The sequence below is a fragment of the Sylvia atricapilla genome, chromosome 13 (genome assembly GCF_009819655.1).
Source record: "Sylvia atricapilla isolate bSylAtr1 chromosome 13, bSylAtr1.pri, whole genome shotgun sequence".
NCBI lineage: Eukaryota > Metazoa > Chordata > Aves > Passeriformes > Sylviidae > Sylvia > Sylvia atricapilla.
In genome coordinates, this window is record NC_089152.1 from 16,641,861 (window position 1) to 16,657,348 (window position 15,488).

Consider the following 15,488-nt stretch of genomic DNA (forward strand, 5'->3'; position numbering starts at 1 on the left):
ATTTTTGTGGTGGTGGTAATGGTATTGCACTGTTCAAGTGTTATTGTGAAATGGATGGACAAGGACCATGAATGTGGACAGTCCAGGAATAAAGTTTTAGCAATATATGCTTGCAAATGCTCCAGCCATGCTATGAAGTTTGTGTTGCTGAAAGCCAAGGAAAAGTAGGCTGAGGTGCTTGTGTGTAAATGATAATGTTTTTCTGAAAGCAGGACATTCTCTGGAAATAATCTATCACCTTCACTACTGGTATTTGAATATGCAGAGGAAATAATTAATACTTGATGTACACAATTCTGCATAAAAATCTTGGATTGTCTTGTAGGAGCCTTTAACTAATAAGTAGACTGAATAATGATTTCTTAAGTAGAAATCTCTAAAAAGTCATCCTATTGTATATTAATTTGGTTCCATGCATCCTAAATTAATTCTGTGACAGCACAGGAGTATTTTATGTAGGAATACTGCAGTTGTCTTTAAGGGGAGTGGGAAGCCTGCCTGTTTCATTTAATTACTAAAAATCTTTTCCGTTTGTTCATTTTAGAATGTTGCAGACCACATTCCTCAGCTGGTGCAGGGTGTAAGAGGAAGTCAAGCTCAGGCAGAAGACCTCAGTGCCCAGCTTGCTTTAATAAATTCCAGCCAGAATTTCCTTCAGGTGAAGTGAACCAATCATTCCAGTATATGCAAAAGGCTTTTTTTTTTTTTTCGTGCTCTATTCATTTTCATTCATTTTCATTTGTGATAAATAGCCAGTAAACTGTTAAGAATCATGTAGAGAATTTCACTGCTAACTATGAGCCATAGATAGGGAGAATTCAGTTCCTCAGGATAGGTGGCTAAAATACATTGGATCTGTGGAGAGTGAAAACTGCTGACATTGAGGTTAAAATTAACTAGGCAAAAAGTATGTTTATGGAGAAGAAACATTGACTGCTGTACACTTCCCTTCTGGGAAAGAGTTTAAAGAACAAGATGGAGAGAATTTAGCATCTTTCTGAGTAGAGGTCTGAGTCTGAATGTGTGACAGGCTGTTGTAACCTTTTTAGGCAAGGTCAATTTAGTGTTTCAGAATTCTTCAGAAATAAAAGGGCATGCTAACATGAGTTTTTAGATATTAGCCTGCATAATAGATCTAGATTGATGGTTTGGGAAAAACACAAAATTGGACTGTGTGCTTTTTCTAAAACATCTTAAAATAGAGAGAATATTTAGTATTGAAAACAAAACTACTGGCTTATTGTTGATATTACAGGAAACAACAATTCTGTGTGTAATGGCATGATCATTACTTGGCATCAGTTAGTCTTGCCTTAAATGTGACTGCTGTTAGGAGGTTTTTATGGTCCTGTGTAGGCAGAGGGATAACAGACCATGTTCTCCCTCTGTTTAAGTATTTGCTCTATGATTCCCTCTGGAGTCATTCACATGATTGATCCATCTCCCCTGTGGCTGTATGTGTGTACAGTGGTGATGATGAGAATCAGCAAAGGTTTTCAGTTGTATTCACAGTAATCTCTGTCTAGAGGCATTGCTTGAATTACAATTCTAATTTCTTCGAATTTTGGCTGAGGTTAGTATTTAGAAACAGAAATTTGCTGTCTCTGCCACCTCAGCCTGATTGTACCACATGAATGCTGAATGGCAAAATTTCACATTTCGGTATTTCTAAGTAATCTACATGAGTACTCAAAGGCCTCAGGCAGCCATTGGCACCAATGGAGTAGTCATTGTCCCAGTAAAGCACAGATGAGTCCTGCTGCAGAGGACTTGCAAATGTGACAGAATTATGACAGGGTGATCCAGCTTAAGGAGCAGGAATATGGTAGTTATTAAAGAAAGATCTAGAAACCTCATGAATGTGTGAATGGAGGAAGCAGTTTGTTTATTGAATCCTCAGCCTTCTTTAAAGAAAATAAGCTGGTAAAACCAATTGTGTTCACTGTTGTTCTTTGAACAGCCTGGAAGTAAAATGGTGGCATCTGCTAAAGCTGCTGTCCCCACAGTGACTGATCAAGCAGCAGCCATGCAGCTCAGTCAGTGTGCAAAGAATCTTGCTACCAGCTTAGCTGAGCTACGAACTGCCTCCCAGAAGGTAGGTAAATACTGGTTTTCTCAGCTAAAACAAGAGGACTTTGCCTCCCCTGAGGGAATGGCTCGTGCTCAGGCAGTGCTCACCTCTCTGCTGTATTTTGTGCACACTTTGCTCAGACTCCCAGGTGGCCTTTGTGTCATGGTAGAAAGGGGAGGGAGGAGTGACAAGAAAACTGAAGAAGTTTGTGCTCCCCTTTCCATCCCAGCCCAGTGTGAGCAGAGTACCCAGAGCAGCACATCAAGACTGAGCTGCTGTTACACTCAGAGGGAGAGCAGAGAAAAGGGAACACATCTTGTGCCCACCAAACCAGTGAGAACCCAGCTACAGCTCTGCTGTGCCAACTGCTGTAATTGTGAACTGCAATCAGCATCTGTAAAATTCAGAGAAGCAGAGGCTCTCTGTGTTTCACAGATTTCTAAACTGTGTGGGACTTAAAAAAATGCAAGTGGGAAGTCTGATCTTGTCTGTGTGTGTGTGTGTGTGTGTGTCCACTGAGGCCTGAAACCAGGATTGTAGCATTGAGGTGGCTACACCTGAGCTGATGCTAAAATTGCCTTCTCATACTGATGAATGGGGGCTGCCACATCAGGGGCTCAGTGTGATTTTGGTCAGGATGCACAATGAGGTCAAAAGGGAATTCCAGAGTGCAGCAGTTCCTGTCTCAGTCCCTGGGCTGCCTGCTGTGAACACCAGGACACCAGCCAAGTGCACCTCATTCCCCTGGTGCCTCTTAGCAGGATGTTATCCTCTTCACAGGCTGAAAATATTGTTCAGGAGTTTGCAATCCATCCATGTATAACATTTACAGGGCTCACAATGGCCTCTTAAGTAAGAAGAGAAATAATCTGGGAGGGGAGATTTGATCTGAAGCATTTACTGTTTCTGGAGGTTGCATACAGCTGCTAACAGTGGTACTGCTCTGATTTCTGAATAGGCTCATGAAGCTTGTGGCCCAATGGAAATTGACTCTGCCTTGAATACAGTCCAGACACTCAAAAACGAACTGCAAGATGCGAAGATGGCAGCTGTGGATGGACAGTTAAAACCTCTCCCAGGAGAAACTGTAATTGAGGAAGGATGTTCTTCATTTAAAAACAAACAAAGTTAGCTGTTAAAAAACTTAAATATTGAAGGCAAAACAAGTCATGAGGCTTTGGATAATGATGATGCTGATAGGATTTGGCACTGATTCTCTTAAACAGAGTATATGTTACTGCTACACCAACAGTATGTTCTGTAGTAGAGTTACTCATAGGACTGTAGGGCCTCCTTCTCTGTTGTACAAATTACAATTTGCTAACAGCAATGTTTTGGTCTCATCAAAAAGAATTTGTTTTGAATAATGATCAGGACAGCCAGTTCTAGTAGGCTTAAAAAGTGAAATGATTTCTTTGGGGGGAAAAAAAAAGCTCTTCCTAGATGAAGGTATTTACTTCCATTGCTAATTATAAAATAGTTTTATTGTTTGCACTACCTAATATGTTAATTTATTTCATCCTGAACAGGTTAAAACATGCTAGTCAGATTTCAGAAAAACTGTGTTTATACAGTAGCTGAGGTGAAAGTTTAGGTTTTTGTGGAATGAGGAATTTTTCAGTGCTATTTACAATGAAGTGTGTTTTCATTGAGCTTAAACTAAGTATTTTGTCCTCTGCAATTTTTTACAGCTTGAGAAGTGCACTCAGGACCTGGGAAGCACATCCAAAGCAGTTGGTTCTTCAATGGCCCAGTTGTTAACTTGTGCTGCTCAGGGCAATGAGCACTACACAGGTACTGCTTTATTCATAATGGCTCTGTGAAACCTCTGCTTTCCATCAAATACTTGATGGCAGGTTTTCTTGTCACAGGCTACTTAAATCAAGGAATTACTCCATTTTTTTAGTGCCAATAGTGAATTGTGGTATTTTATGAAGAATTGTGAGTGTGACTCGTGCTTCATAAAAGAACAGTGGTGCAATCTGCTGTCTTTGTTCAGAATAGATGGGGACATCTGTTGTTTTTGTAAATATGTGCCACTGAAACTCTGTGAGGGGCTGAAATAAAATGTATTGCCTTTTAAAGGTCAGTGCCACTGGAAATGTTGCTACATCCTGACAGAAGGTTTAAAGGGTGCCTCAGATGTGTTTTGAAGCAACAGGATACAAACAGAGTGGGGACAGCTTGGTGACATTGAGAACTGCATCTCCTCCTAGGTGTCAGCAGTTCATGTGTCCAATGCAGCTGCTCTGGCTGATCCATTGAGCACATTTGCATAGTTGGAGGTAAAGCCAACAGGAAACCTGGGCACACAGATTCTACAGTTTATTTTCATACCTGTGCTTTTAGTTTAGAAACAAAAAACATCTTAATAAGAAAAAATCTCTCCAGGAGGGACAAAAGTTTACTCGTAGATGTTCAAATATCCTGTGTCCTTATTTCTGTTAGAAGTGAAAGTTGTTGTTGCAAATGCTTCCATAAGGTTTTTGACTAATATTACTGATAAAATGCATTATGGCAATTACCACTTCATTGTTTATAATTGCATCTGGGCTCTAGAACTTACAGTTGCTTCCATTTAAAGCAGATGGAATTTGGTAAGAATGGCTCATGTTTCTATCGCGTAGTTGTGCAGAAGTAGGCACTGGGTATCAGGCAAGGGAGCACAGATACTTGCAGCTGATAATGAATAGCTAAATCTAGTAGCTCTCTTACCATCACATTGTAGGAAATCCTACAAATTACTGAGTTCCTTTTCAGTAATTTCATAAATAGAAGGAGACCATTATTCACACAGTCCTACGCCTTAGCACTGGAATTGATAGATGTCCTTTAACATAGACCAGACAGATCACAAAAAGTGATTTTATTACATCTTTTCTGTGACTTCATTAAGTTATTTTTATATGTTTTTACTCAGTGATGTTAGATGATGTGTTTTTACTCACAGTGATGGTAGCAAGTTGTATCATTCCTAATAATCTCTTTTTTGATTGCTTGAAGTTAAACTATTGTTGTGCTGTGGCTCTGAACTCTTGTACACCATTCTTGCAGACAATGACTTCCCCCGTAGCTTGGAATATGAGTTTTTCCTTATCTACAGGTTTTAGCCTTTCTCCTTTCTCGTGCTTCACTAAGATGTAGTCAGTGGTGTAGAGAGCTGTGCCCAGAATGTGTTTTTTGGGCTATAATATTTACTTTATGGCTTCACTTACAGGCATTTCCCTAAGCAAATGATACTATGTATTTCAAATGTATTCCTGTTGGAAATTTTTTCTTTTAAATTGCATTTGCAGTGTTATTTTGCAATAGAATCATTACCTGCAAGATCATGTCATGAAATGCAAAGATTGTCTTTAAAGGTAGTAACAGCATCCTTGTTGACATGTGACCATAGGAGTTGCTGCCAGAGAAACTGCTCAGGCCTTGAAGACTCTGGCTCAGGCAGCACGAGGGGTTGCAGCATCTACCAGTGACCCTGTGGCAGCCCATGCCATGCTGGATTCAGCCAGGGATGTGATGGAAGGCTCTGCAATGCTGATCCAGGAGGCCAAGCAGGCCCTGGCTGCCCCAGGGGATGCAGACAGCCAGCAGAGATTAGCCCAGGTAAGGTGGGACTTGAGCAGCTGCAGGAGTTGTCAAACACTCAGGGAATTTACTCCAAATCAGCATTCAATAAAGAGAGAGAACAGAAAATAAGGCTGCTGGGTGTGTCAGCTTGCTGTTCCTTTCAGCAGCTCTCAGACAGTAACAGTGTGCCTATGTTAAACAATGCAGATGGTACAAAGTATGGTATTTTAGTCATCTCTTAGAAAAATATACAAAGATGCAGCTCTGTGCTTTTGCCCACAACATATGTGAGGAGACTGCTTGACTGCAAAAGTCAGATAGCCAGTAAACTGATCATTTCAAATAAAAGATCTATATCCATGTTATAATCAAAAGGTGAATGCATGTTTTCTTCATGTGTGGCACCACTGTTTGAATACTTTAGGAGACACAGGTTCCTTTTTTACTGATTTGAAAAGTTCTAGAATTGACCTGCATTGAAAATAATTTCTTATGAAGATACCTTTGTTTTAATCAGAACTTTGTAAAAAGTAGGATGCAATGAATTTCTGTGATTGGTACATCGATAACTTCAGGGACATTCCCTTATCTGCAGTGCTGCAGCCTTTATCTCAGGTGCCAGGAGCAGTTGTGGGGCTGCCCTGCCAACACTCTCCTGTCACATGGATGAGCCTGAATAAAGACTGCAGGTCAGCAAACTGAGACAGTTGCAAGCCTCAAAAAATGCTCCTGTGTGGGTCAGAATGTAGGAATTGCTGGCTATGGAGTAGAGACTGTGCCTCCTATTAATGAGCACTTGAGCCCCTCTCAGTGTGAATGAATGTGTTCACTTGTGTGTTGTAGGTGGCAAAAGCAGTGTCTCACTCCCTCAATAACTGTGTGAATTGTCTGCCTGGACAAAAGGATGTGGATGTAGCCTTAAAGAGTATTGGGGAATCCAGCAAGAAGCTCCTTGTTGATTCGGTAAGATGGCTTTTCATGTGGAAATGTATTTTAGAAAAATGAACAGCAGATCTGGGTTCCCCATGTGTCAAATCATTACTTAGTAAATGTACCCTAAGTATACTTCATGTAAGCTGTATTTAAGTTTATGCACCTTTAGGCAGCTGGTATTTAAACTGAAATACCATTTTTGTAGTTTTATGGGCAAGGTGAAATGTGTCTGTGACTTGTGAAGGCAGTATTCAAGTTGTCATAGATTGGTATTAACCTTTTGATTTTGAAAATGGCAACTATGACTTTATATTCTGAAGAATATGAAAATTAGAGAAGTATAGTTCATCTCCCACCTCAAAGTGATCAGTTTATTGAAGGAGCATTGTGATTTGTTAAAAAAAAAAGTTTGATCATTTTGTATAAGGAGTAGAAGTGTTACTTTGTTTAACTACATTAGTGTAAAAAAAAAAACCCTCTTTGCAGTGGTACTTTGCCAGGTTATACTATTTGAACAGCTTTTGTTTTTTTTCTGCATCCATCACTGACCTTGCTTTTCTTGTGAGTGGAGGAATTGTTTTGATATGTTTGTGCAATGCCTTTTGATAAAACCAGGGTTTTTTTTACCAAACTGGGTTACTAGACAGCGTTTAGAGTAATTCTGAAGGGCTGCCAATATTTGTGTCTCTCAAAAAGCTTACAGACTTGTCTTTCCCTTGAAAGGAACAGCAGGACACAAGTTGCTGGACAGATTTCTGGTTGACAGCTGTCCCATAGTTCCAGCTCACTACTCCTTGCATTTGATATTCTCAGCATGTATTGAACTCTCCAGTCATGAGAGGCTGGTGTGGTGTGACAGAGAATAAAATACTGAATTTTGTCTCTCACAGCTACCTCCAAGTTCCAAGTCATTTCAAGAAGCTCAGAGTGAACTGAACCAGGCAGCAGCAGACCTGAATCAGTCAGCTGGAGAAGTTGTCCATGCCACACGGGGCCAAAGCGGGGAGCTGGCTGCAGCCTCTGGGAAATTCAGTGATGACTTTGATGAATTTCTTGATGCTGGTATTGAAATGGCTGGGCAAGCACAAGTAAGTTCTTGATCCTGCTAATTGAGGGGTAATCTTGGCCATAACCTCTGGCAGGGCAGTGTATTGGTTATGTAGCACTCCAGTGCAGCACAGCATGCTGAGTGTGAGATGTTTGTTGTGAGGGAGTCATTTGGAGCTGCTTATCTGGAAAGAAGAGAAATCAGCATTTTGCTGTGAAGATGCAATACTTTTCTGTAACTATTTAAGTACAGGTTTCCCTTTTCAAGCAATGGCCTAAAATAAGCAATAGAACATCCAAGTCAGAATGTTGACCGAAGTAGGCTTATAGAAACTTATTTTCTTGGGAAAGATGACTTTCTGGAGGATATTTTTGTGTGGACAATCCCAGTTAGATGCTAGAGGGCTGCAGGCTGCACAAAGGATGCCAGAATACAGAGTGTACACTGACTGAATAATGTGAAGCAGTTGTGCCAGGCAGAGACACATGAGAGTCTTGTCAACAAAAGCATTGTTCAACAAGTAGTGAAGTTTCTCTTTTTCTCATTTGTGACTAGTACCATTATTAGAAGCCAAGCTATTTGTTGTAAGGGTCTTTTTCTGTTCCGTAAGTGAAGCTTAGAGGCACCTGTCTGGAAGAATAGAGGCTTGGACCATCTGAACTCACACATGTCAGGGGTTTCAGGTGAATAAACAAACTGGGTTTCCAGCAGTGGTTTTACCACACTCTCTTGATTGCTAATTTTGTACTTAATGTTATGCTGCTGTGGCTTTGCAGACTAAAGAGGACCAGATTCAAGTCATAGGTAACCTCAAGAGCATCTCTATGGCTTCCAGCAAGTTGTTACTGGCTGCCAAGTCTCTCTCTGTTGATCCTGGAGCTCCTAATGCCAAGAATCTTTTAGCAGCAGCAGCAAGGTAAGGATGTGTAGCTTGCTTTGCTTTCCTGGGATATGTGCTTTTCTCTGTGGTATTTATATTGTGCTTATGTATTCTTCTGCTATTGACAGTTAACTGAGTGGCTGGAACCTGTGGTTCTGTTTCAATGGAAGTAGGCCAGAGGAGAGTTGTTTATGTTGGAGTAGTTCCTCAGGTGGTATAACTTGTTACCCTTGGTGGAAATAGGAACCAGTATTTGAAGACTTGGCCTGGTTTTTGAAAGGAATCAGTGTATTTTATATTCTGTTTTCCCACCATCTGTCTCTTGACAAGGCAATGGCTAACATTAAGCCTCTCAATCCCTGAAAAAAAAGAAATTAAATAATATTCTTAGATAAAATGTGCTTGAAAATCGTAGCTACCTGTCACTAGCAGTGTGCATATGTGCATTAGGAATGCTTGAAAGGGTTAGATGCTACTTTTTGTCAGTGGAGCATACCCTTACTTTAAGGATTATAAATCCACTCTCTCAGTGAAGGTCTTCCTTAAGAACTTAGGCTACTTTACTTCATCATATTTTGTTTTAAAAACAATTACATCTCTCTTGTCTCCCTGGAAATAAATAGCATCTAGGAAAATTATAGATAACCAAAGACAAGCTGCTTAAAAGTGATGGAGTCACGTGAGATTTGTTACTGCTGCAGCATCAAACTGCTCCAGATTTCTGCTTTAGGCTTGGAGCATTCGTGATTGGAGTGTAGAGGAATTTCACCCCAGTGGAATCCAGGTAGTTGTAAGTTCCTGCCAGGTTGGAATTCCCTCTGTGGAAGCATGTAAGAGAAAAAGGGAGGTGAGGCAGCTGTTCTGTGTGTGTGCATGTGGGAGACCTTACAGAAACACACATACCTGTGTGCAGTAAATACTGCAGCAGTTGTCAGTTTGTGTTCAAGGTGCTAAGGAGACACTGCACTTCCCTCCTCAGGTCCTCTGTTCTGGCTTGTCACAGGCTTCTCAGGGCTCTCTTCTCTTTCCCTGCTGTGACACAGTCAGGGGCAAATATTTCTATTTTCTCTCTTCTCGTGAAAATGAAAAAGAAGGGACAGCTTCCTTATTATAAGATAGATTTTCTTCTCATTTTTCTCTCATCATCTGTGGTACTATGATTACTCTGGGGGTTTTCTTGAGTTTGTTTTGCTTTCTTCCCCATTTGCACCAGCTGTAGGAGCCACTTGGACTTTTTCAGCAGCTTTGTCTTCCTTGTGGAGGCATTTTCCTTAACCACCTCTGACAGGACTGCAACACTGGCTGAGTTCCCTGCAGGGTCCAAGTATTTTTGTGTTGTATTTGATGGAAACAGATGTGGCCTTTTAGAGTCCTAGCAATCCTCTTCCACTCTGGGATTGGTGTTTGAGGGGCCACCTTCTGATTCTACTGTGTCCAAATGGTTTCAGAGTAACATTTGTACACTGGATGGTACCTGGTGTGTAATAATGATCTTTGTGAGACCATGTGGCCTCCTCTACAAAGCTGATAATTCTCTCTCTTCAAATGCTGATATTCTCTGAGTCAGTATGAATTGTGTCTCAGATTAAAATCAACAGCAGACAAGATATTTTTGTGTGAATTTTCTCTGGGAGTGAACAGAGCTTTCAGTTTTTGACACTTATTCCTATTTCTGTATGCAACGATACTTTTCTGAAGCATAGCAATCACTGATGTTCAGCAGGTGAACACCAAAGCTGCTGACAAGGGTTAGGAGTCTTAGTTAAATAAGTATGTCTGTTAATTTCCATTCTTTTTGCCCTGGAATTTACAATGAACATGTTAAATGTAATAAGCACATCCTGATTCTTTTTGTAACAGTAGGACACCATCCAGCAAGGTAGTCATGCTATTGATATATTATCAAGTGCCTGTTTTCTGAAAGTGAAAGTAATGCAAATGCCATTCAAGGCCAGAGGAAAGCATATTCTCCATGCACTCCAATTTCACTGATTTTTCTCTTCTTCTAGATGCTACTTTCCTAAGTTGTTAGTCATGAGTCTAAAAGGAATGTAGTTATAATGAATTTTGCCTATTATCAGAGCATTCATCAGAAAGACAGGTAGTGACTGCTGCATGTCAGGTTCAGACTCTGTCCAAGAGCTGTGAACTCCCACAGGAATGTAATGCCTTTGCATAACTTGTTCTCTGTGGATTTAAACCTAGGGGAAAATATCAGATATTAGTTAAAGGCAAAAAAAAATCTCCATTTGCTAAGAGACTATAGAGATGTAATAGCAGCAGAGTGTGTGTGTGTGCAATACAGTATGTCAGACAAGACACAAGATTTTGCTAGAGAAGGTAAATAACATTTACTTTCTATTCAACCATTGTTTTCTATACCAGATACTTGTTTCTGTATCCTTTAGGGCTTCTGGGGTGGTGGCTGGGAAATGATTGAGTTACTGTCAGACCTGGAGAGGTGCTGAAATAGCTTTCAGCAGCTACATTATGTCACTGTAATGCCTTGGCCTTGGCCTGCTGCCTGATGCTGTTCTGTCCTTTGTCACCAGTGTTTTCCCAGAGGTGCCACCAGTTTGGCTGCTGGCTCAGCCACGTAGTAGAAGATCCAAGTTTTCTATCCTTATGCAGTATACAGTTAATGACAAAAGTTTTACTAAGAGAAACAGTTCAACTTCAAAATCTACCTTTTTTTCCTCCTCCTCTCCCCAGAGCTGTGACTGAGAGCATAAACCAGCTCATCACCCTGTGCACCCAGCAAGCTCCTGGGCAGAAGGAATGTGATAATGCACTCAGAGAACTGGAGGTATTACTATATTTCAAAGGCTTTTATAAATAAAAGTGGGCCCCAAATATTTGTTTCCCTTGTATTTGTCTGAATAGCTCCTGTTACTGGCTTCTCACTAGATAATTAAGTATTTAAAATCATGCCTTGATTTTCTTTAGGTGGAAAGCAAATGTCAGATACAGCTGCCAGTATCTTTCTCTGCTTAATTGATTTCACTTTCATCAGAAGGATTAAAAGTCTTTTCTGCATGATATTTGGCAGCAAAATGGGGATCTTTAAAACTTGAAAAAAGGTGTGCTACAGATATTTTTTTGTAAAAAGAATTAGCCTCCTGCATTTTGCACCTTTTAAAAGTTTTGTTATTTAATTTCATTCATTCTTCTCAATGAATATGTGACTGATTGTCACATTGTTATTTTCAGGACTCGGAATCACCTCAGAAAAAGAAATTACAGCCAACTATATGTAGTTTCCTGACAGAAAATTTTCCTGTGATGGGAAATCTGTTGACACTGTAAGAGGCAGGCAGGTGGTGGCTGTGTACTCAGTTCATTTGTGTTTCCAGACAGTGCTCAACATATGGCAGCTGCTTTTCTTATCACTCCTTTAAATTCCTTTATGAAATTTAAAATAGTACTGAAAACATGTGTTACACTGTTGACACCTGACTGAAAACCAGATTTCCTCATGTCAAGCATGAGCAGCTGAGCATATATCACAGCATATGCCCTGAGCAGCTCTGGGCATATATCACTCATCACAACCACGAGGTAAACCTGAACTTCCAGGAGGCTGGAGGTGCACAAACATGGAGTTCCCACAGCTCAGTTCCTGTCGGGTGTGGTTCCCTCCATGGCACACCCTCAGGGAGTGTGGAGCTTTGGCTGCTTGCTGGAGACAAAGGTGTAAGATTACACTGGGATAAGCAGGATAGGTGTGATGGTCTGTGTTCTCAGCTCAGTGTTTCAGGTTCTGTCAATAATCAGTTTCTTCCATCATTTCAGACAGTTAAGGGAATGCTGGATAACCCAAATGAACCTGTGAGCGATCTCTCATATTTTGATTGTATTGAGGGCGTGATGGAAAACTCAAAGGTAATTTCTTTTTCCCGTCTCTGTGTCAGTAATAAAGTGTGTTTGGATTTTCAGAAGTTTCCACATGCATATTGAATGTTAGAGCTGCAGTCAGTGTTTCTAGCTAAAATGTCTGCTACACTCCTTAATAAACTCTGCCTGAGATGGGTCTTGCAGTCCAGGCTCCCCAGCATGTCAGAAAACCTGTGGGAAACCTCTTCAGTTATTTTTCATCAAACCATGCTGTACATCTTCCTTTGAAGCTGGCTTTTGGTGTCCTTATTATTTGATGTGCTGGAATTCTCATATTCCTCTTCTCTAAAAGAAAGAGAAAGCACCTAGTGGATGTGTGTGTCATCTTGCATCTAATGCTTTACTGCAGTCAGAGCTCATTCTGAATTTCAAAGCCAAGTGAATTGAATTCAGTGGGACATAATGTGGGAATTCTTGTGCATTCTGACACTGAGATGGTTCCAGAAGTCCAGGTGCAGTTTCATTTCCACTGAGCTTCAGTGAGTTTGGTTACAAAGATGATCCTGGATGTGTCAACAGCATCTGCAGGACTGGCTGTCATGTTCTGCAGCCTGTGAAATGCTCCTAGGGCCAGGTTAGCTGTGATGACTAATGGATGACAGCAGAATTAATGAGGGTTAATTCTGTCCTCTCTTAGCCATTTGAGCTGTAGTGGTGCTGATGTTCCCTGTCAGTCCAGGCTTGCTGTGCACGCCTGATCCCTCACACCACACAGAGGAATGTGCCCAGTTCAGTGAAATCTGAAAATTCTGGAAGCCAAGTCCAGGGGTTTGTGGGCCAAAATTTGTTTCAGGCCAGCAGTTGCTTGCCTCTAAGTGGTAGAGATGCATATTTGGAAGATAACTTTGTTTTTTAATTTTTGAGGTTCTTGGAGAATCAATGGCAGGCATTTCCCAGAATGCAAAAACTGGAGATCTTTTAGTCTTTGGAGAATGTGTTGGAGTTGCATCCAAGGCTCTTTGTGGCCTCACAGAGGCAGCAGCTCAGGTAAGAGAATGAAGGCTGTAAAGCAATTAAATTTTCATTTTTTATCAAGCTCATGTTCTGGGTTTGTAAATCTGCAATTCAATTCCCCGTGTTCAAGCAAGTGATGACTTTGTATGACATGGTGTGCTCTGTGTAGGTTCACAGAAATCCCACAAACTGCAGGAGGAGCAATAACATGCACTATTTTCTAAGGAAGGGAAATGATATCCTGAAGGAAGCCTTGCTGAGGATAAAGCAAAGCTGCAGCATATGGAATTCATGTTTGCAGCTCAAGCTCATTGATTCATAGAGAAAGCCACAGTTAAAAGTGATGCATCAAGTTCTAGTTTGTAAAAGTTCTTAAGGAGCACTACAAATTTCTGACATGGGAACTAGGAAGAAACCTGATTCAGTTTCCAAATAACCAAAATTCTTAAGTTGCTACAACAAATTAGGGTCTGATCTCTCTGGTTTTACTGATCTGATGACTGAATGATCTATAAGGAGCTGATAGAGTCACCTTGGTGAAGGATTTGGCTGTGGAGGATTGTGCTCTGCATCTGAAAACCTCTTCTTGATTTTTCCAAATGTGTAGTGCCTTGGTATGGACTAAATCTCCACATCTAACTCTGAGTTGCCTTACTGTCATATTAAGGTGACAGATAATGGTATCTGTAATAGATATGAGGAATCTTCATTTATGATTGTGACAGTTCAGGAAAGTTGTGGCTGTTGAGAGGCGTGAAACTTTTAACTGAGAGAGAGGAAGTAAGGTTGGCCATCAGACACCTTGAGCTGCAGTGAGACCAGCAGCTGTGTGCCTGATGGGACCTGCACTCAGCAGAAGTGCCTTTGCTGGATTGCTTTTGTAGTCTTGACAAAAACCCCCACTGCCTCCAACTTGTGGCTGCAGTAAATAACTACACTAATTTACAGTAAATAACTTACCAGTACCTCTAACCATTAAAGCTCTCTACTCACTGTGCAAGTGACAAGTAATGTTTTCAGGGACAGCAGCTGTCTAAACAGTGGGCTACTAGTTTTGTTTCAACTAAATAAATTTCTCAAGTGTAAGGGTATGTTTTCTTGGCTTTAGTGGATTCTGGAGATGTATTGCTAAAAATAAATAGTAATTGTATTTCACAGTATGATTTCTGAGTAAACTCTGAGCACCATGTGCTATGACATATGGCAAGTTTACCAGAGATGCCAGACAGATGTACATTGATTAACTAGGACTGTTTTCTTCTTTTCCCCGTTTCTAGGCCGCTTACCTGGTCGGTATCTCAGACCCCAACAGCCAGGCTGGTCAGCAGGGCCTGGTTGACCCCATCCAGTTTGCCCGTGCCAACCAGGCGATCCAGATGGCTTGTCAGAACCTGGTGGATCCGGCCAGCAGCCCCTCACAGGTGACTGCAGAGGACTGCAGCGGCCCCATCCCTGCCAGGACACGGAGCTTTGCTTTGTCTGTGTCCAGTCAGAGGCGGTTTGGCTTCACTCTGGTGCCTGGCTTTGGATGCTGACGTTGCAGAGCTGCGGTGTGGTCACTGTCCCACCCCTCTGACATTGTCCTCTGCTGGTTTTTCCAGGTGTTATCAGCTGCCACCATCGTGGCCAAACACACGTCTGCTCTGTGCAACGCCTGTCGCATCGCTTCGTCCAAAACAGCAAATCCTGTTGCCAAGAGACACTTTGTGCAGTCTGCCAAGGAAGTTGCAAACAGCACTGCAAACCTGGTGAAAACTATCAAGGTACAAATGCTGCTTAATTGTGCTTTCTTCTTCCTTTGTGAGTTTAGGGGTTTTTCTTGTTGGTTTTTTTCCCCCGTTGAGACAGAATCAGAACAGTTAGGAATATCTTTTTACCTTCTTGGATGTGCATGGTTTAAAAAAATCACTAGTTAAATTTTTGAAGAGCTGAATTGGAAATCATGTTCAGTGGTGTAACTGCTGAGTTCAAGATGAAAAAAATTGGGCAGTTTTAACATTATAAGAGGCAGCTGGCCCATGCAGTATGAGACCCCTCAGGATTGATGTATTTAATGAGCTTGCAGCATAAAAATAATCTGCAAGCAACTGAATGTGAAGATTCTTAATGGTGTTAACTTCCCCAGTACATGGAGATCT

The 15,488-nt window shown here is 41.1% G+C and overlaps 1 protein-coding gene across 1 annotated transcript in view; it reads left to right on the forward strand.

Annotated features, from left to right (window-relative positions):
* Positions 1-15,488, forward strand: part of TLN2 (talin 2) — a 138,971-nt gene that overhangs the window by 86,902 nt on the left and 36,581 nt on the right. The window contains exons 24-36 of the mRNA XM_066328590.1: positions 545-658; positions 1,961-2,095; positions 3,030-3,158; positions 3,763-3,865; positions 5,469-5,677; positions 6,485-6,604; positions 7,465-7,662; positions 8,399-8,538; positions 11,215-11,308; positions 12,295-12,384; positions 13,261-13,383; positions 14,628-14,771; positions 14,952-15,113. Coding sequence (XP_066184687.1) covers positions 545-658; positions 1,961-2,095; positions 3,030-3,158; positions 3,763-3,865; positions 5,469-5,677; positions 6,485-6,604; positions 7,465-7,662; positions 8,399-8,538; positions 11,215-11,308; positions 12,295-12,384; positions 13,261-13,383; positions 14,628-14,771; positions 14,952-15,113 — 1,761 coding nt within the window. The remainder of the gene's footprint in view (positions 1-544; positions 659-1,960; positions 2,096-3,029; positions 3,159-3,762; positions 3,866-5,468; positions 5,678-6,484; positions 6,605-7,464; positions 7,663-8,398; positions 8,539-11,214; positions 11,309-12,294; positions 12,385-13,260; positions 13,384-14,627; positions 14,772-14,951; positions 15,114-15,488) is intronic.